This window comes from Ciconia boyciana, chromosome 19 (genome assembly GCF_034638445.1).
Source record: "Ciconia boyciana chromosome 19, ASM3463844v1, whole genome shotgun sequence".
NCBI lineage: Eukaryota > Metazoa > Chordata > Aves > Ciconiiformes > Ciconiidae > Ciconia > Ciconia boyciana.
Genome location: NC_132952.1, coordinates 3,279,918 through 3,300,932, shown reverse-complemented (window position 1 = coordinate 3,300,932; position 21,015 = coordinate 3,279,918). Strand labels below are relative to the sequence as shown.

General features: G+C 36.3%; 1 protein-coding gene across 5 annotated transcripts in view; it reads left to right on the top strand.

Annotated features, from left to right (window-relative positions):
• VPS13D (vacuolar protein sorting 13 homolog D) overlaps nucleotides 1–21,015 on the top strand; it is a 111,430-nt gene that overhangs the window by 3,515 nt on the left and 86,900 nt on the right. For all 5 annotated transcript variants that reach the window (XM_072884143.1, XM_072884146.1, XM_072884142.1 and 2 more), the window contains exons 3-23: nucleotides 326–403; nucleotides 663–853; nucleotides 1,167–1,247; nucleotides 2,569–2,685; nucleotides 2,910–3,014; nucleotides 3,354–3,524; nucleotides 4,497–4,597; nucleotides 5,222–5,390; nucleotides 6,793–6,885; nucleotides 7,624–7,834; nucleotides 8,412–8,591; nucleotides 9,029–9,159; nucleotides 9,931–10,003; nucleotides 10,484–10,654; nucleotides 11,866–11,996; nucleotides 12,906–13,038; nucleotides 14,591–16,813; nucleotides 17,131–17,282; nucleotides 18,030–19,064; nucleotides 19,985–20,075; nucleotides 20,630–20,756. In XM_072884143.1, the coding sequence (XP_072740244.1) occupies nucleotides 326–403; nucleotides 663–853; nucleotides 1,167–1,247; nucleotides 2,569–2,685; nucleotides 2,910–3,014; nucleotides 3,354–3,524; nucleotides 4,497–4,597; nucleotides 5,222–5,390; nucleotides 6,793–6,885; nucleotides 7,624–7,834; nucleotides 8,412–8,591; nucleotides 9,029–9,159; nucleotides 9,931–10,003; nucleotides 10,484–10,654; nucleotides 11,866–11,996; nucleotides 12,906–13,038; nucleotides 14,591–16,813; nucleotides 17,131–17,282; nucleotides 18,030–19,064; nucleotides 19,985–20,075; nucleotides 20,630–20,756 (5,764 nt within the window). The remainder of the gene's footprint in view (nucleotides 1–325; nucleotides 404–662; nucleotides 854–1,166; nucleotides 1,248–2,568; nucleotides 2,686–2,909; nucleotides 3,015–3,353; nucleotides 3,525–4,496; nucleotides 4,598–5,221; nucleotides 5,391–6,792; nucleotides 6,886–7,623; nucleotides 7,835–8,411; nucleotides 8,592–9,028; nucleotides 9,160–9,930; nucleotides 10,004–10,483; nucleotides 10,655–11,865; nucleotides 11,997–12,905; nucleotides 13,039–14,590; nucleotides 16,814–17,130; nucleotides 17,283–18,029; nucleotides 19,065–19,984; nucleotides 20,076–20,629; nucleotides 20,757–21,015) is intronic.

The following is a 21,015-nucleotide window of genomic DNA, read 5'->3' as shown; positions in this document are numbered from 1 at the left end:
TTGAAGTATCTTCTTTGAAAAGACAGAGTAGAAGCTTTCTCCTTGGTTACAATAAAGTTCAGATCTAAACCTTGCAGAAGATCACTTCTAGATGACCTCATCAAATAGTTTGAGCATATGGCATTGGAAAATTAGCAACTATATTAAATAATCATTACAGTTGTAACGCAACTTGAAGTGGTAGGTTGGCTGTTCTCATGAAATCCTATTTGTTTTTTTTTTTCCTTTAAAACATGATGCTAGTCATTTTAGGCTTATAATGTTCAAGCTGGCATTCTTTAACATAACTTTGTTTAACAGACATCTCTTTTTCTGCTTTGTATAGGCGCTGTTGAATTGGAAAACTTGCCGCTAAAGAAAGATGCCTTGAAGGAACTGGAATTACCATTTGAAGTAAAGGCAGGTTTGTATTTTGCTTGTGTGTGCAGGACAAATATTTATAAACAGGAAGTACCACATATTTTAGAAGAACCTTTACCTGTGAGTCAGAAGCTTGAACAAATGAGGTAACCTGGTTTTCAGGTAATCCAGTTCTATTTTAGCTTGTTTGTTTCTTACTTTTAGTAAGAGTTTGTTTCTTACCACTTTTTCTTGCAGGTTTTCCAAGGATGATAAAATACGTTTACACAGAATCTGATAGCATCTCTGTTCTGTATATCTAGGTTTCATTGGCAAAATAACACTACAGATACCTTTTTATCGCCCACATGTGGATCCATGGGTGATATCTGTCTCAAAACTGCACTTAATTGGTGCACCAGAAAAAAAAGAAGATTTTGATGAGGAAAGGGAGAAGTTGCAAGAAAGAGAACACAAGAAAGCCCTTCTTCTAGCCCTTGAAGAAAAATGGAAAGTGAGTCACACTTGTCTTTCATGGTGAAGAAACTGCTACAGTAGATGGATTGCATTTAAGTCACCTAAAAAGTGGGAGAACAAATGTATAGGAAACTAAGTTAGAATTTGATTCATACATGCTCACATTGTGCAATTTCTGCCCCACCCCACCCCTGTCATGTTGTGTGTCCCACATATATTGGAGATACTGAAATTGTTGGGTTTTTTTTCTCTTTCGCCCTGTTCACAGTAATTTCAGTATAACAAGGTATATTGTTTCCTGACCAGTTGTTACAGTGGTGGTTAATGCTTATCCCTATTTTCTCTTTTAGAAAGAACGACAACAGAAAGGGGAATCTTACTGGTACTCAGTTACTGCATCTGTAGTCACAAGAATTGTAGAAAACATTGAAGTAAGCCTTTGCGTTGTAGAGCTTTTCCCACTTGTTAAGAATTACCTGTGCCCACTGTGCTTCCCATTGTGTAGTCCTCAGAAAAGAAATACGTAAATCAAAGGTAGATGTTTGGCAGAGGACAGTCCCTTTTCAGACTGAACTTTCATAACCTCAGTCTTAAACTAGTCCTGATGGGGACTTCTGGAAAGCAAAAACCCTCCATCCTGCTTTTACCAAGGGGAAAACATCAGGTTTTTTTGGTTTGTAACAGTAGGTGGATAATGAATTTGCATGAAGTCTGATGGTTTTTGCTCACATTTTAATTCTTTTAGTTATAAACCCACTGAAATACTGAATTGCTTATGAAGTAGCAGAGCGTGATTTGTTTTGATAAAAAGATAATTTGTAAAGATACAAATCTCAGAGTTTCTGCTGGTCTATGATTTGATTATTTGACTTGTCTCTCAAGTTCTTTAATTATTCTTTTTCTACTATTAATAAAAATCTGCCATATGCCTCCTAAGTATCAAAATGACTCAAAAGTATGGCTGTTACACTCTGTTGCTTTTTCTCTTTGGAAGTCCTAATGTAGTTAATGACATTTTAGCAACATTTACATCATTAATCATTTGTGTTTAAGAAGCAGCAGCTTTCTATGTATTACTTGCTGAAGTTTGTCTGCTTGCCTACATGAAAGGACTATCCTTTTTCCTCATGTGCAGATGGACTGACTATATTATTTGGTTGCATTTCAACTCACTAGAGGCAATTTAGAAGCAAGATAGCTCAGACTGCTTGCTTTTCCTGATATGTTTGAGAAGAATGTATTTGGTGCAGGAGCTCAAGGCGAGAGTATCTATGCTTTCCTCAGTCCTGGACTCTACATTCTCTGAGAAACCACAGTAACTCAGTGCTCTCAAAGGTTTTGCCAATATAAAATTAGTTCGGGTCACCTTGTATTGTTACTGGTTTGTAATTCTGGTCCACGCTGATGATTCCAGTACATAAAACAAATTTGAGTCTTCGGTTGGCCACTGCACATTTGCCTTTAAAATGGAGAATAATAGTAGGATAGCAAAATAAAATACACTGTCTTGGGAAGGTGGCTGGTTGTTTTTGGGGAGGAGGACAGGGACTAGTGATATTTGAGAAGACGGAACCAGAGAGTACAAAACCAGAAGTGAGGAATAGGATTTTTATAAGCTCCAAATAACTACCAGAAATTTGTTGAAGAATTGCAGAAATTAAATATTAAATTGCTTCAGTATTAATGAATAGTATTGCTGTCCAATCTAATGATGTAAATAGTTGTCTCTAGTAATGTTTTTTTTCTGTCTAGTTAAAAATTCAGGATGTCCATTTGAGGTTTGAAGATGGTGTCACAAATCCTTTGCAGCCATTTGCATTTGGCATATGCATCAAAAATGTATCGATGCAAAACGCAGTATTTGAGCCAGTAAGTATAACTTTTTGTACAAGAACTCATGGCAGCTAAGATGTGATGCTGTATTTTATGGGTGCTCGTAAATATTTAGTAAAAAGTGTGGAATTTTAATAATGTTATGGTTATTGTAATAAATTGACTCTGGGCATTTCATAGTGTTTATTGAGTATGTAGAACTAAAAACTACATGGCATGTGGTGTGTGATCTTGACTTTATTCCACTTTTTCTGCTTCAGGTAGAGAAGCTGATGCGGAAAAAACAGTTGGATGTTGCTGACTTCAGTGTTTATTGGGATACCAACTGCACTTTATTGGGTGACCTGCCTCCTGGTCAGCTACAGGTACGAGAGAGAGATATTGCATAGGAAAGAGAGATTTTTGTTGTTGTTGTTAGTCTCCTTTCTATATTGCAGACCTAATTGACTTAGAATTTATTGGATCTGGTGCTTTTAAGAGCAACAGAAGTTTATGGTTTCATGCTATAATGATAGGATACATGTGCAACCCACAAAGGCTGTGCTGTGAAATACCTTGGTTTACCTTTGAAGAGAGAGCGTGTTCAAGAGGTTTTTTTAATGGACTGGCATATTATAAAGCGTAGTCTAGTATATGAAACCAGTGCATCCTAATAAGTATTGTACACTCATTTCTTATAGAATAAATTTGCTTGTAACCCACAGGAAGCAATGGATAGAAGTATGGAAAGTCGTGATCATAATTACATCATGGAACCTGTATGCACTTCTGCTCTTCTTAAGCGAAATTGTTCTAAGGAGCCTTTAAGATCACGCCAGACTCCACGGCTTGAGTGTGACATTCAGCTTGAGACTATACCCTTGAAGCTTTCACAGGTGAATACCAACCATCTTCATTTAACTCTCAATATCTGAAACAGAGACTGTTGAGAAGCAGGGAAAATGAGGCCGTCATGAACTGTGTGCTGTTAACTATGTTAGTCTGCGTTGGCTGTCCAAACTAGTTAGTCTTCAAGATTGCTTGGGTATCTGTATGCTGTATTGCACACTACTTTATGTCAGTTTCTAACAAAATGACTGATTAAAGAAGATATTCCTTTATGTTTTGGTTATCCCAATGTCTACAAATTCAAATGGGTAGTTTGACATAGAGTGTATTTTTTCCTTCCCACCTGCTGCAACTGTTGTTTGTATGTTAGTGCTTCTGAAGATTCTGCTGGTAAAATGCCATCTTGAATTATCTATCTCTAAGAAAACAGTTGCTGATTCAAACAGTGAAATACCTGTAAGGGTCATAAAACTGTGGTAGTGTTTGTAACAGCTTAAATACCAATTATTGTAGCATAATAATACTGTCTTAAAGATTTAATTTTAGAGGCAACTGAAAGGGATATACTAAAGAAGTTGTTTGTTTTAAAACCAAACATTCCAAATTATTTAATTATTTTACTGCAACTGATTATTGCAAAAAAATTACATTCTTGTTTGTTTATTGTAGTAATAGGGGGATGCATATGGTGTTTTTTAGTCTATAGAATGTACAATAGCAGCTGATGTTAGGTTGATAATCGGACATGGAAGGAGATTTCATTCTGTGTGTTTGTAAATAAGGAAGCCTGTAAACTGAATGTCACATATTAACTACTAGCTACTGGGAGAAGATATGTGACACTACAGAACCAAATTATGAGTTGTGATTAACATTAATCTTAATTCTGAAGCCATATGCAGGCCATTGATGCAGATAACTAAGCCTGTGGTTAATTTTTTGTTCTGGTTTTTCCTCCCCTTTGCTTTGGAAAGCACTCCAATATTGCCTAATTGATCTGTGTGTTGTTTTACTAAAAGATGCAGTATCGGCAGATCATGGGATTTTTAAAGGAACTGGCTAGGAAGGAACGCCAGCTTAAATTCAGGAAGTGGAGACCAAAGGTTACAGTAACTGAGAAGTAAGTATATCTACATATGTGGTGTTGTTAATATGATACTAAAAACTGTAGTGGGGAGACTAGAATGAAGACAAATATAAAAAGGTAGATAATAACCATATATTAGAGTTTCAGTTTTCATGTTTTGTTCCCCTACCTCATAAATCAGTTTTAAATATTCAGATGTAATTCAAACTTTAAATAAAATTATTCTTACCTGAGGCTTTAAATCCTTCTTTCACAGCTTCCAAGAACTGAAGTTAAGTTGGCAGTTGTACCCCCATGCGCACACTGTGGAGTTCTGAAATTTTCTTTGTGCAAAGAGCTCCTATTAAGTTTCTTTTATTGATAAATAAGAAAGATGGTGTCAGTTCAGACCAGAGGTCTATGTAACTCAACATTTTGTCTATCCCTGATACATAACAGCTATACTAAATCCCACTAAAGTGGTTGGGACTTTGCAGACCACTGTCCTACACAATTTGTAGAACTAGCCCATATATGCTGTCTCTAATACTGATGCTTTTTCTGACCAGTTGCCCTCTGTTTTTTCACTGAACCTCTCCTGGATCTTTCACCAGTTTGACATGCACTTGTGGGTTTTTTTTAAAATATTGGTAATACAGTAATTTAAAAATGTTTCAGCTGCCGAGAATGGTGGATCTTTGCTTTGAATGCTAATCTTTCGGAGATCAGGGAGCAGAGACAACGTTCTACCTGGGAGTTCGCATTACATCGGGCCCAAGATGCAGTATCTTACACTGACATGTATTATAGCAAGTTGAAGGGGGAACCACTGTCTACTGCAGAGCAGGTATTTAGATTTGAGTTTTCTACAGTGTTGATTAATCATCTTACATTTGATTCGTTTCATCTTCTCAAATTTAAAATCTGTTCTAGTTTAGAAACATCTTTAGTTCTGCTGCAGGCCATTTTCACTGAACAGACTGTCTTTTGACCACAACTGAGTTTTTAATGCTTAAAACCTGGGCTTGTGGGAGGTGTGTGTGCAGCAGGGTTCTTGTGTTTTTGTCTTGCTATGCAAAAAGCTGTCTTTTTTTTGAGCTGTAACTGGTTTTCACCAAAAATATCATTAACTCGCATAGAATGCTCATGTCAGTCGGTGACATGCTTTCTTAAGTCCTGTTCTCTATAGACTCAAAAAGTATTTAAATATCAGAAGTGTGTCAGGTCACCCATATGGTTGGGTAGATAATTTGGGAAAAATTGTGGCTAGTTGACAGTGTGTTTGGGGTTTGTTGTTTTTTTGTTTTTGTTGTCCACAGTTGATTTTAGGATGAAGAATTTAGAGGGAAAGTGCCCCTAACAATGAACCTGTGTCCTACTTCAGAAAGAAAAAAACCTGTGAACTAGAATTAGGTGCTTTTTATCTTTAGGTGTATTGGGACTTTTTCGTTAAATCAGTTCAGGGCACCATGTAGCTCACCTGTCGTAATTACAGGTGTGATTCTATTGATACCTTAAGTTGTATGTAATCCTTACTTGTGTTACTTACACATGAACTGCAGGAGTAGGGCAATGTACTGGAAATTTTATAGTGCCTGGCAAAGCAGGAGACTTTTACTTTCATACAGCTTGTATTGTCTTCAGCAGAGCTGTGAAATGTAACAAGGGCAATGCCATTGGACTAGGAAAATGTCTTTTGCTTTCTTGTTCCATGATATATTTTTTAGACTTGGGTGAATCATAAGCTTCCACAACTTCATAATCAGTGGAGGCTAAAAGACAACATGCCTAAGTAACTGAATATGAATACGACAATGTCCTAATTTATGCAATTCATTTCCTCTACCTTCCTTACTTGAGACAGAAGCTTTTTTTGCTCCTGGCTAAGCTAGGCATTCTGTTAAATCTGGTTATTTTCCATGGCTTAAATTTTGTGCTGCAAACCTGGCTTCTGATGCATGATAGGAGGATATCGTTGGGCAAGGAATTTTTGCCATGAAAAGTGTTAAAATAATGTATTTTACAATGCAAATAAACTTTATTTGTAATATGGAGGAATGTCAGCGTTACGGTTGCCCACATGACTTCTGTTCATTTTCCTGTGCTTAGGCACTTGGATACTATCGTTAATGCCATGTTAGTTTTTTCTATAAATCTCTAACTTACTCAGTGCAGAGATGTTTGACGTGTTTGTGAACAAGGTGCTATATCCTTTTAGTGCAGTTACTTTACCTTTTTTGTCTTTGCAGGCAGAAATGCATCGTATTGAGGATGAGCAAACTTACGAAGAGTTGAAGATACTGTATGAGATAGTTCATGATAAATTTCATGACCTAGCTGAGGTGAGGAACACTCTACACACAGGGTAATATTTGGAATCTTCAAGTGATTTATTCTGAGGTATTGTGTTCTGTTCTGCTGGAGAGTGTTAGCATGTATTAGCTTTGATTTAGAAATGTGGCATTAATGCTAAAATTGCAAACAATGCTAAGTTCCTGCAGTTTTTACTGTTGTGTTATTGGCACAGTGAAATCTTTTGTTTAGTCATATGATGATCTTCCTCAATAGTATCCTTGCCAGAATTCCTAGGGCAAGTACTTTTAATCTTAAAACCAAAAAGTGGAAATAAGGGCCTATAATGAGTATTTTCGCAGAATAAATATATCGCAGAAGTAAGCCTCATGTGAATGGCTTTCTGAGCACACTTCATAGAATATGGACTAATCTCTGTAACAGTACTATGTCGTCTATCTTTCAAATACAGTTGCTAAAATTTAGAGCTATGTTTTATGGTGTCTAATGACTTCTTACTTGGTTTAGTGTTTCTAGACTAAGATTTAAATAGTGCCATATGGCTTCATATATGAATGTGCAGCAGTTAACTGATGATATGTTTGTTATTTCTTTGCTGCTGCTCTCCTAATAGGCTAAGTATTGATTGAAAATACCACTGCTGGTTTACTGAAGAGTGCTGAGTAAATAGTAGATGGAATTGTATTTTTATTGTGATGTTTTTGTACAGTTGTGATATTCTTTCACTTACCAGCAGTAATGCGTATGTCTTCAATGTTCAAACATAGAGTGTTAAAGAGCCGCTGCCCGATTCCCCTGGAGGTTCCCCTACAGCAGAATCTGCACATGGCAGTAGAACTGGAATGCTGCAGTATCTTCAGTCTTGGTTTCCTGGTTGGGGAGGTTGGTATGGGTATGCTCAGCAAACATACGAAGGTGAACCTTTTGAAGGGCTGCTGCCAGACCCAAAGGAACAGTGGAATCCAGAAGACATGCTAGGTATGGAAATATCGGGGTTTCTGTTTCTTTTTAAGGCTGTTAACGCTACCATGGTTAGATAGCTGGTAAAGGTGAACAGAAACAGCTCTTTGGTTCTGTACTGTTAAAAGGTTACATGTATCAACTGAGGTACCTAGGCAGCAGAGCCTGTCTAAAGCTTAATAACCTGTTAAAAAATCTCAGTACCTGGTGTACCTGCTTATTTCTAAAGCGATACATGGAATACATTTGCTTCCACTATTATAGGTATTTATGGTAAAGAGCTTTGTGACTCTTTCTGTTCAGGTGGGTGGGGGTCACGTAGCGTTCTGTGACTGGATATAACATTAACAGTGCTGGTTTGTTGGGGTCTTCGTAAATTTAGGTTTACATTACCTTAATTGAAATAAAAGAGAATATTCACTTTTCTTAAGGAAGAAGGTATGTCTGCTTTATTTTTTGTTTCTATTTTTCTTCCCTAGAGCTGGGGAAATCTTTGTTTTCAAATTCAGGGAAACCTTTTTGTTCTTCAGTAGCCTTCCAGAAACTTGACTTACTTAATGCGTTGTTTTGTGTTTTGTTGTTTTTTTTTAATTAGGTGCAGATGAATTTTTTGATCCTGCTGCGGATGCTTCTAGCATGAATACCTTTACAAAGAGAGATCATGTTTTTGCTAAATTAAATCTACAGTTGCAGGGTGGCTCTTTTACTCTGTTGCATAAGGAGAAGAAGGTAGTGCATGCTGAGGAGACTGCTTTTATGCAGCTGGAGTTTTCAGGTATTAAGTCAATTTCTGTTCTTTCTCAAAAAAGACCAGAGCTTTGTCTGCCTTCAGACATTCCTTTGATTTTTGTTTTTAATTCTTTAAATTACTATACCGAAACAAAGTTCAGAATGAAAATATGAAAACAGCTTGCGGAAATTGATGTATCAAGTGAAACTAAGTTTCTCTCCAGATGTGTGAGTGATTTCAACACAGAAGTCTAATTTTAGACGTTGTTACGTGTGAAAGGAAGACAACTATAGAAATACATGCTTCACAATCATTGTAATGTATTCCAAATTGCCATGTTTAATTTTTTTAGTAGAAATAAATATATTTAAGCACTTCCAAAAGACTTGTTTGTTGGATGATATTTGTTATCTGTAAAATTTAAATATAACCTATGCTGCGTACTAAAAGAAATAAAAGCATTTTTTGTATTTGTATTCCAGGTGTAAAGATCTTAGCAGAATCCCTTCCTCGCAGAAATTCTTCCCTTCTCAAAGTTCAGCTTGGTGGTCTTTTTCTGAGGGATTTGGCAACAGAAGGGACCATATTTCCTGTTCTTGTTTTCCCAAATCCTGTAGGTGAAAAAAAGCTCTTTAAGTTACTATGTAGGATGCATAAGTGTGTGTGAAAATAGTTATATTCCAAAGCTCAACACATGTTTTTCTTGGTTTGTGTCTTATGCCAGAAAGAGAACACAAAAGTCTTGAAGAAAAATTTCTACTTGTTGAACTTACTTTTCCCCTCCCTTTCCAAACATCATTCGTAGAACTCTTCATTGTTTGCTCTGTTTGCTTGTGACTTTAACATCACAGTTATATGTGTTGGGAAGAAGACAAGTTGTTGAACAAGATTTGATTTTTGGAACGATCAGCATTGCTGCTTAATCAGTGATTGTTCTTTTTCATAAAGCTCTTTGGTCCAAGTAAGGTTTTATTTCACCTGTATACTGTTACAGTAAAAACACAAATACAGAACTTTTTTTTTTCTTCCTAATGAATTGCTGAAAAGGTTTCAAATATATCTTCTGAGCAAACAAAATTTGAACCTAATTCCATGAGAATTTCCCATGTATTTTGTACTTTGTAATTTATAGAGAACTGTCTGAAATTGGCACTTCAGACTTCAGTCTATCTGCTACATGAATAGATAGCGTTAGCTTCTTAGTCATACTTCCTTCTCTTGTTTGACTACATCAGGGAAAAAAATGCATATAATAATCTCAGACTATATGTATAATTCACTTACAAAGTGACCACAAGACTAATACAGAAAAGACTTTTATGCTTATATCAGGTGGCTTGGTTGATTTTATCTAAACAATCTTTTTCTTTTAAATTCTTATCAGCAAAAGGAGGTTGGCTGCATGTCTTCCTTTGGACTCCAAAGTTTGTCCTCAGAAATGACTAATCAGAACACTGGTAAAGATTTCATTTTATGTTTGATGATAACAAGCATATGAGAGAATTCCTACAAACCAGGAATTTCAAAACTGAGTGCCTAGAATTTGAATTCATGCAAGTGCTTTTTGGAAATAGTAAAGATAAAATCATAGAAGCTTTGTTCAGACATAAGGGTGCAAGTTGACTTTAAAGAGAGTAAGAAAAAAAATGTATTTCAAGACAATGGGAATTGCACTTGCTCTTTGTCTTGGTTTAAAAAAAGGAAAAAAATTGTTAGGAGTTCAACATTAGGATCCCATGTTGAATTTGGTTTATTGTAGAAGTTGATCATATCACTTGCTTTTCTGTTGCTGAATAATTTTCAGACAGGTATTACTTTCATAGTAGTACCACTTAACAATTAGTTACTAAATTCTTTGGGGTTTGTTTTTTGCTTTTGTCCATTTGTTTGTTTTGGTTTTTTTTACAACTGCTTTTCGTAACTCATTTTTTATTCAGTTGCAGATCCTGATGCCCCAGTGTTTGAGATGCTTTACGAAAGAAATCCTGTCCACAGCAATTTTGAGAGGCGCCTGGAAGTCAGTACCAGACCTCTAAATATTATTTACAATCCACAAGCCATTAAGAAAGTAGCTGACTTCTTCTACAAGGGAAGGGTTCATACCTCAGGTTAACCTTTAATGTGTTTTTTTGGTGGGGTTGGGGGTTTTTTTTGGTGGTATTATATCTTTTCTTATCTTTGATTTTTATTTATTTTCATTCTTAGAAATATAAAGCACTAATCAAATAATCTCCACTTCAAATTAAGCAATACTCTGAGTCTTCTCTGGATGATTTTGTTTGTTTGTTTGTTTGTTTGTTTGTTTAATTGAATCAGGGATTTTGCTTGGGCAGGCTCCTGAAACTTCGACTTTAAAATTGCAAGTTGCTACTCTACCACATGGTGGATGTTCATGCTGCCTAAATTAAAATGCATAAATAAGGAGGCCTGTTTCGGTAATCTCTCCTGGAAATTGATGGAGAGCAACAGGTTTTTTGAGAGGACAGTTAAAAGCAGAATATTTTCTATAGTAATGATACAGGGGAAATTGTGTTTTAATTCCTGTTGTATCTCTTCTGGTGGTTAAATTCAGTCTGACCTTTGTTACAGCTGCTTGAGGTACCTTGTTTTTTAGATGTTGAACATACTGCTTCCCTAAGCTTCTAAGGACAGCAAGATTTAGGAGTCTAGTACCTGAGCCTGTAACATTATAAAGTGACTGACTGCCTTTGCAATTTTAGTTGTTAAAGTTCAATTTCTGAGGAGATGAGAAGTGAGAATAAGGAACATTAAAATGTTCTTAAAGTACCAATTCTTTTTCTGTTGATTTTGGCAAATACCAAAAGATTTAAGTTACCTAGCATAAAGGTGTGGATGATACTTATCTTTTCTCACTAGATGAGAATATTCCATAAATGTTAGTGGTAAAGTTTAAAACAAACTAGGAAAACAAACAAACAAACAAAGACTGCCTACACATTCCACAAACTTCTTGACATTTAGTCAGAATTTCCTCTGTTGCCACACTTACCACCTTTTCTATCTCCCTCAAATGTAGTAACTCGGGTTGAAGGACTGTCAAATAAAGACCAGAAAAAGGTTTGGGAAACATGTTTTTTTGGTGGGATTTTTTTGTGCTTAGACACTTCCTTTTTTCTGTGAAGCAGCCTGGTGTGTAGGTGCAGCCAGTGGCTTTCAACTGCTATGTTTTCCTGTCCTATATTTTACTGCTAAAATTTAAAATATATATTTTTTTTCTCTCTTTTCTTTTTTTTTTTTTCCTTGATTCAATAACAGATGAACAAAATTATACCTAGTCGGTTTTGTATCTCTTGTGCAGGTTTCGGATATCAGTCTGAGTTAGAGGCAAGAGTGGCTGAAGCTGCCAGAAGACAGTACAACAAACTGAAAATGCAGACGAAAGCTGAAATCAGGCAAACTATTGATCGTTTACTAGTAGGAGACTTCATTGTAAGTTTTTGCCCCCAAAATGTTTATGTAGGCTTTTTTGCCATATGTTTTAGGACTTGAAGCTCTAAAGAGTGGGATTTTTTTGTTGTTCGTTTGTGTGGTGTTCTTTTTAAGAAAGTGGGGAGTTTTACATGTGATACTGTAGTATTCCTTTTGCTGTCAAACAATCCATTTTTGTGGTGCAGACCTGTTGTGATTAACGGCAGAATAGTACTTTTCTGTTCTTGACTGAGATGACTTCATGCCAGCTTGTTGGCTTCAGTGTGTGTTGGAGCTCTGTTACATCAAACTTATTCAATTTGTGTGTAACTTACTTAAAGATTATTTTATAAATTAAAAAATAGTTCCACCTTTATTTGTTTTTTGCTCATTCTTCAGTTTTCAAGTAATATTAGTATATGTATCAGTATCATAAATCCCTAGCTTTGGAGTTAGCTATATTGATGCAAGATAGTTGTTTTATATTGTTTTCAGTGAAATGAAAAAATATTTGTTCTGAAAAAGTAATAGTTTGATGTTTGATAAAACAGTCTAGCGCATGTTGTATTTATGGATAGCCTTGACAAGGATTTTTCTGATCCAGTGTCGTGTAGAAGGTAGATGCCTTCTCTTAGCTATGCAGGTAGACTTAGTCTCCTCAGCTTAGAGATGGGAAGTCTCCCTGGAGAGGGATTTATTGCATCTACCTTAGCATGGGATGTTTTACCCACTGAATATGTCTCTTCATTGATAGTAATGGGAGTCTGTGGTTTAACAAGCTACCAAACTTGAGTATGGCTGAAGTTTGTGAAAGTTAGCTCTTCGGGTGGAAAAGTGGCTAACTAGATTGATTTGTTTGACGTGGCTTTTTTTGTATGTGAGGGGAAACTATTTCTTATGGGCTATTATATTTTTCTTCTTAACTTTCAGGAAAACAGCAAAAGCTGGACTGTGTGCCTTGATATTTCTGCCCCTCAGGTGATCTTTCCTGATGATTTCAAATTTGTGGATCCAGTGTTAGTTGTTGTAGATCTGGGAAGAATATTACTTACCAATTCTCAAGGTATGATCTAGAATTATTGCAGCTTTCCTTTTCTTTCCACCTTCTCCCAGAAACTCTTTAGTCTGTGTTGAAAGTAGAGAAGGCTTAAGGTTATTTCCCCTATATATGCATAGAGTTTCACATAATAATTCTGCTATTATCGATAAATTTTTAATTAAGATTGATATACAGTTTTAAAAAGGGGGGGGGGGGGGGGAGGTTATTTTGGTTTTGTTGGGGGTTTGGGGTTGTTCTGGGATTAACATTTAAATTAAACGCTCCCCTGTGATATCTTGCACCTCTTGATGGCTGTGAACATGCGTGAAGCTAGTGTGCCAGGCACTTTACCATAGATACGATTTTGGCTGAGTGATAGAAGATTTAGCTGTTGAATGCTTTTTTGGGACAGTGCTCCCAGTGAAAGTATGCTTTGAGTAAGTCCTCCAATTCTGGAGTCATATGCATCTTTGTTCTTAGGACATGTGTCTGTAGCTAGCTGAATAAAAGTGAAAGGGAAATTGGTGTCCTTTGTATCAAAAGTTAAGATCATTGCTTCTTAAACAAGTCATTGCTGCTTTCCTCTTCCACTAAGAAAACAGTGCAGGAAAATTGAAAAGAAAGTACAGTGGAACTTGTAAATAACATTAGACCTACTTAAAATCTAGCTGAACTGTATGGTATGTGAGGATATGTTAAAAAAAATTGGAAGAGATAGCTATGTGGTATTCATTTCCTTTTTTAAACAGTACAGCTGTAGGATGAGCTGTTTTGTGGTGCAGTGGAAAGTTGAGGTGTCAAGCCCAAAATTGTCTACAGTGGAATGTTTTTACTCTGGATGTCTTTGAATGATTTAATCTTTTCTAGCACCAACTAATCTCTGCAAGGTTTCAGTAGCTTCCTTTTTAGTAAATTCTGTCTTATGGCAAACTAGAAAAAGAACACAAATTGTTTATGCAAGATTGATTTGTATTTCCCTGTGAAATTGGGGCATTGGGCTGTTTAGAGTAGCTTGAGCTTAAAAAAAAAAAAAAAGGAAAAAAATAAAGGTAAAAAAGTACAGGAAAGTTTTGGGAGGTGTTCCTGCTTTGTGAAGTAGAAGAAATCCTTTTCTTATGATAATAAAATGAAAGTTAATATTAAGCAGTAAAGTTAATTGGACAAAAACTTCTGATCATAAATATATTGTAATTAAGTAGCTCTTCCCTTTCAGTTGGTTTTGAGGATTTAAAGAATTGCATAGGCAGAGTAATGGATTTTTTTTTTAACAACTTGGTGAAAAGTAAATCTTGTAGTAATAGTAAGTGGGTTAAAAAATGAGACAATAGTGTCTTTTAATAGATTCTATAATGCATTGTGACTGACATCTGCATGCATGTAAAAGAAGTGTAGTAGATTTCCTGTTGAGAAAAAAAGGTGACAGTGGAAGGAGGCAAGGACAGTACCGGATATGCTTTGTGGTTTTTTTTAAATACAACTTCAGACAGGATGATCAGGTAATGATGGGAAACATCCAAGGAGGGAGGAGAATACTTTTGTTTATTTGTTTGTTTACTGTTATTTTTTTAATCCACAGAAGAATCTAAAAGGAGCGCAGATACTTTTTCTTCAGAAGTCAATGAATTGAGTGATGAGGAATATAAAACACCTCTTGCAACTCCTCCCAATACTCCACCACCAGAATCTAACACTAATAGTGGCATCAAAATGTCTGAATTTACTGGAGTAGAAATAAGTGAAGAGCAGCTACAAGCACACTTAATGAGTAAAAAAATGTATGAGAGATACACACTTTCATTTATGGACCTTCAGATCATGGTGGGCCGAGTGAAAGACAATTGGAAACATGTTCAAGATAGTGATGTGGGTCCAACTCATGTGGTAGAAAAATTCAATGTTCACCTGCAATTGGAGCGCAGGTTGATATACACGTCTGACCCAAAATACCCAGGAGCTGTCTTGTCTGGCACTCTGCCAGACTTGAAAATTCATATCAATGAAGACAAAATATCGGCTTTGAAGAACTGTTGTACACAGCTGAGTACATCTGAAACTAAGTCTTCTGATGCACTACATCTAGGGAAAGACAAGATTTTTGCTGAGGTAGAGCAGCTTGGCAGTTTGCATGATTCTGTAATGAATCTAACACAGAGTGTTGTAATGCTGGAGCAACATACCAGGGAAGTTCTTGTTGAATCTCAGCTGCTTTTGGCTGAATTCAAAGTAAACTGTATGCAGTTGGGTGTTGAAAGTAATGGACGATACATCTCTGTACTCAAGGTTTTTGGCACCAATGCCCATTTTGTGAAAAGGCCGTATGATGCAGAAGTGTCCCTGACTGTTCATGGCCTGTTACTGGTTGATACTATGCAAACATATGGAACGGATTTTGATCTTTTGATGGCTTCTCATAAGAATCTGAGTTTTGATGTGCCAACAGGAAGTCTTCGAGACAGCAGAGCTCAGTCCCCAGTTTATGGACCATATGATGCGCGTCCCATTGATGTAGCTAGTTTGGCAGAGAGATGCACTACAGCCTCAAATATTTCATCTGGTAACAATGGAAAAGATCAAGAGTCCCTGATAAAATTAGAGTATCAGTTTGTGAGTGCAGAATGCCCATCAATGAATTTGGATAGCAGTCTTCAGGTGATCTCTGTACAGGTGAACAACCTGGATATCATCCTTAATCCAGAGACTATTGTTGAACTGATTGGGTTTCTCCAGAAATCTTTCCCGAAGGAGAAAGAAGATTGTAGTCCTCAGCCTTTAATAACTGACTTGGAAAGAGATTGGAGGGAGCAGGAAACCTTCCAGTCTACTTATGTACAGAATACAGAGGTAGCAGTTGATATTCACTGGTTAAATATACTCCTCCTCAGGACAGTTGGCATGACAAATGGAGAAAAATATGGGAGAAAAATTGCAACAGCCAGTATTGGTGGCACCAAAGTAAATGTCTCCATGTGTAGTAAGTTTGATGTAAATGGCTCTCTTGGTTGCCTTCACCTTACGGACCTAACACAAGATAGTGTTAAGAACCAGTATGTTGTCAGCATAGGGAATACAGTAAGGTATGAAAATCTCATTGGTGATGTAGATTACTTTGAATCTTTATTCTTTAGGCTTGATGATGGAAATAGCCTTCCAGATGCTTTAAGTTTCACTTTCACAGAAAAGTCAAAAGAGGAATGTTCTCTCAACCTCAAAATGGCCTCCTTACACTACAACCACTCAGCTAAATTTTTGAAAGAACTAACTTTGTCAATGGATGAATTGGAAGAGAATTTCCGCAGCATGCTGAAAAGTGCAGCTTCAAAAGTTACTACAGTCTTGGCAACTAAAACTGCTGAATACAGTGAAATGGTTTCTTTGTTTGATACGACACCACGGTCAAGAGATGTTGCCAACTTAGAAGATAATGAAGGCTATGCATTTGGATCACAGCCTCTCAAAACTGATACTATTAAGCTTATATTAAATGTAAATATTGAATCACCGATTGTCTCAATACCTCGAAAGCCTGGTAGCTCTGAACTGCTGGTAGGTCATCTAGGACAAATATCTATTCAGAATTTTGTACCAGGAGAAGACAAATCTACAAGTGATAGACTGCAAGTTGAAATTAAAGATATTAAAATGTATTCTTTAAATAGCAGTCAATTTACAAGCAAGAAGGAGCCTGCAAGTGAAATATCTCATGGGCTGCATTCTTCTTCAGGTCCTGCCAGTATTAGTAGTCAGGAAGAATCCCATTTTACTCGTCATGACTTCTTTGAATCATTACATAAAGGCCATGGTATGTTAATCAGAGGACTCTTAATTATTTTAATATGAGTAGTAGATGGTACTAAAAATGTGTATTGACCATAGGTCTGATTGTCTATTCTGTCTCACCCATCCTCCTGAAATATACTGCTCAATTTTAATTACAATTGACATGTTATTTTATTTATATCCATTTTTAGTCTCCTAAGCAAAAACTGAATAGTGCCTTTCCGGCAGAAATTTAACAAACCATAGCCATATGTACTTATTTAGCATTGCTGTACAGTCTTTATAGGATAATTAGTTCACTTCATATAATGTTGTTTTAATTTCACTTTCTCTTAACAGCTTTCCACATTCTGAATAACACCACCATCCAGTTTAAATTGGAAAAGATACCACTAGAAAGAGATTTGGATTTAACTTTTCCTCTGAGTAATGAAGAATTTGGAATATCAAGCATTATGAAGATTGAAGGGAAATTTGTGAACCCTCTTCAGGTATAGTAATGTAGTATTTCCACTATCAATATAAAAGTATTTCCCTGCACAGAAGATAAGTATTCTTCAGGCAAATATCTTCAGGTTTAACATGTTGGTAGTTTAGAAATCAGATCCGTATACATGTGGTTAGAAGAGACAGTCTTAAGTCATAATAACAACGACCAAAATTTAATCTAACTTTTACTTACCTTGAACACGTATCACAGAAGGAAAAATAAATGCATCACTGTCCAAATATGTTTATTTGCAGTTCTAGTAGAAACTAAGAATTAAAATGCTAATATCTTGAAAAAATCTCTGCAGGAGCAGAGATTTTAAATAGAGGAAACTGAAACTTCTAAGTTTCAGGTAAGGAGGCAAGCGATGATGGCTAAGTAGAATGTTTTTTCCATATATTACGGTATAATCTCAGCATGGTAAATTAAGGCTAGTTTGTATGCTGACTTATTTTTAACTAACTCTGTGTGGATACTTTTTGCCTAGGAATACAAGGTATCCTATTCTAGGATCCTATCCTGTATGTTTCCAGATTGTGTCATCTTACAGAGCTAATACAGAAGAATTGTTTTGCTCAAGTTTGCATTGTACTTTGTTCTGGATTATTTTTTACTCGTGGACAAACTTAAAATTTGTCTGGTTTGAAATTCCACAGTCTTTCCACTTGTGAGTTTTAAAATATATGTACTGATCTTATTAATACAGAGAGCTCTAATGTGATGATTGTTTCTTTTTTCTACATTGTAGGTGGTGTTAGCAAAACATGTCTATGAACAAGTCCTTCAGACTCTGGATAATATAATTTACAGTGAAGACTTGAACAAATTTCAATCCACTTCTGTATCTTCAACTTGTCATACTTCTCCTTCAGCATCACTTCATAGTACGGGCACAGAATTCTCAAGTGAACGGAAGGAAAATGGCTTATTCAGCCATTCTAGTTTTAATTCTGTTCAAAACAAGTCGTTAGCTATCAGGGAAACAAAATCTTTTACTCAGATTCAAGCAAACTTTCATATCTCAGAGCTCCAGGTTCAGTTAAGTGGTGATCTTACACTTGGTGCACAAGGCCTTGTCAGCCTTAAGTTTCAGGATTTTGATGTTGAGTTTGCTAAAGATCATCCTCAGACTTTGTCTGTTCAGATTGCCTTGCGTTCTCTGCTAATGGAAGATCTTCTGGAAAAAAACCCAGACTCTATGTATAAGAATCTCATGGTGTCCCGTGGAGCACCCAAGCCATCCAGTTTAGCACATAAGGAATATCTTTCACAGTCTTGTCCCTCGGTATCCAACGTAGAATATCCAGATATGCCACGTTCCCTACCTTCCCATATGGAAGAAGCACCTAATGTCTTTCAGCTATACCAAAGACCAGTTTGTGCCTCCCGTAAGAAGCAAAAAGAAGATGCTGATTCTGAGTATCCTCTGACTCCACCTCCTTCTCCAACAGCAGACAGATCCAAGTTGCCCTGTGGAAAAAGTAACTTTGATGATTCATTAGTTCATATCAATATATTTCTAGTGGATAGGAAACATCCTGAATTTTCTTCTCACTATAACAAAATTAACCGTAGTGTAGATGTTGATTTTAATTGTCTAGATGTCTTAATAACTTTGCAAACTTGGGTAGTGATACTGGATTTCTTTGGGATTGGATCCACTGCTGATAACCATGCTATGAAGCTGCAACCTGAAGATACTCAGCAAACAATCAAATCAGAAATAAATACCTTGTCAGCTTGTCAAGCCCAAGAGCCTGTAAACACTAAGCTGGATCTGAAGGTATACTTGAGATGCAAAATAGTAATTGGATTGTCTGTCATAAAACGTCTGGTTTATAGAAACTTAAGGTGACATTTAAATCAAATGTTTTCTATTCTAGTGGAGAATGTGCATAAATTCAGAAACAGTAGATTTGAAGTGTGTGTAGATGTAGTTAAAAAAGTGCAGAAGTTAGAGAAAAGCGGAACATTTGCAAAATGGTTGTCTCCCTTGCTCTGTGACCCTCCTTAGACACGTGTATGCCACTTGAAGGGAGGCTGAAGTAGAGTGCTCCATGTTCATCCAGTGGAGCTCTCAGGGGTAGAGTTTGACACCCACTCCCCCAGCCCCATCCAGTCTGCTCTGTGCCTGAGAGTCTAAGGAAAGTGTAAGTCTTGTGGGCAGTGACTGTTATGTCCCTGGGATAACACAGGGCACAGTCTAAATGTCTGTGATACCTTAAATAATAAGGTTGCTTCAATATTAAAGACCTGACATACTGAAATTAGCACTGTGCTGGTCTAGGTACTATGGAGTTTATTTAAAAAAAAAGAAGCATATACTTTTATAAATATATATGTGTGTCTATACATATATATGTATAAACATGTATTTTTTAAAAAAAAAATATGTATATATAGATAGTCTTTGCCCAGAGGTCCTGCAGTCTAACTTAAAAATGACAAATCTTGAAAGAGAAAAGGACGAAGATAAAAGTGCTAGGATTTGTTGATGACCTGATAGTTCTAAGTTGCTTGGGAGACCCGTTAATGTGCAAACAAGGAAGTAAAAAGGTTACTTTCCTCCAGTGTCTCCCAATCAGATAATTCTTGTTTGCTATTTATGTGTTACAGTGCAATTGTCTTGAAAAAAACTAACAAGACGTTCCAGCTATGAAGTCATACTGTTTAACACCAACCTGTTCCTTTTTGTTTGACCAGGTCCATTCTTTATCATTAGTACTGAATAAGACAACTAGTGAGCTTGCTAAAGCCAGTGTATCAAAACTTGCAGCTCACTTGGAAGTGATTGGTGAGTAGATTGGAAGGCTAAGGTTGTATGCAGTTTAAAATAAAAGGAGGTGTGCACTGGAGTTGTGATTTGAAATGCTTTTATTTTGGTGTTCATTGGGTCTTTTGTGTGTTTGTTTCCTGGGGAAGATGCACATTCTCTTCCCACTGCTTCTTCCTCTGCTTTTCCAGGCTTGATTTTAAATCCTCGCATCCCCCCCAGTTGTCGAACCCTTGATCATTTTTGCTGAGATTGGCTAGGATTTTAATACTTTACTTTCACAGAGCAGAACAATAGTGTATATTACTGTTTTAGAGAAGAAAAGAGTTCTATCTAAGTTTTCAGAAATCAAAGTGGTGTGATCACATTATTTATGTAAAGCATAGAGTTACGTTTGGGTTAATACAAACTTTGTAGCAGAAAGATGCAATTTTCTTTGAACATGAGGTTTGATGTTTAATTGAATGTGATTTATTTAATTACTTGTAATGAGTTTATCCCACTAATAGAAACATTTTGGTTTCAGTAACTTATCTGTGTTTGAGGATCCTAATTGACTGTGTTTTGTTTTGCAGAGGGAGATTTAGCCCTGCAAGGAAGTATTGGAAGTCTGTCCTTAAGTGATCTTACAGCTCATGGAGAATTTTACAGAGAACGTTTCACTACAAGTGGTGAAGAGGCACTAATTTTCCAAGTCTATAAGTATGAATTTAAACTTCTTGTTACTTGATATTAACACCATTAACACCCCACCCCCAAAAAAACCAAACCAAAACCCTAAAAACCCACAGCTGTCAGGTCTGCATGATTCTGCTTTGGATGCTTGTAAATGAGACTTTGAACATTTTCAGTCATAAACTTATGAGTTTTAGCTTTTCTTTGCACTGCAATGTACATGGCTTATCAGGAAAAGTAGTTTTTTATTTCCCTCTAAAGCTGTTCTTGAAAGTATTTGGGTGAT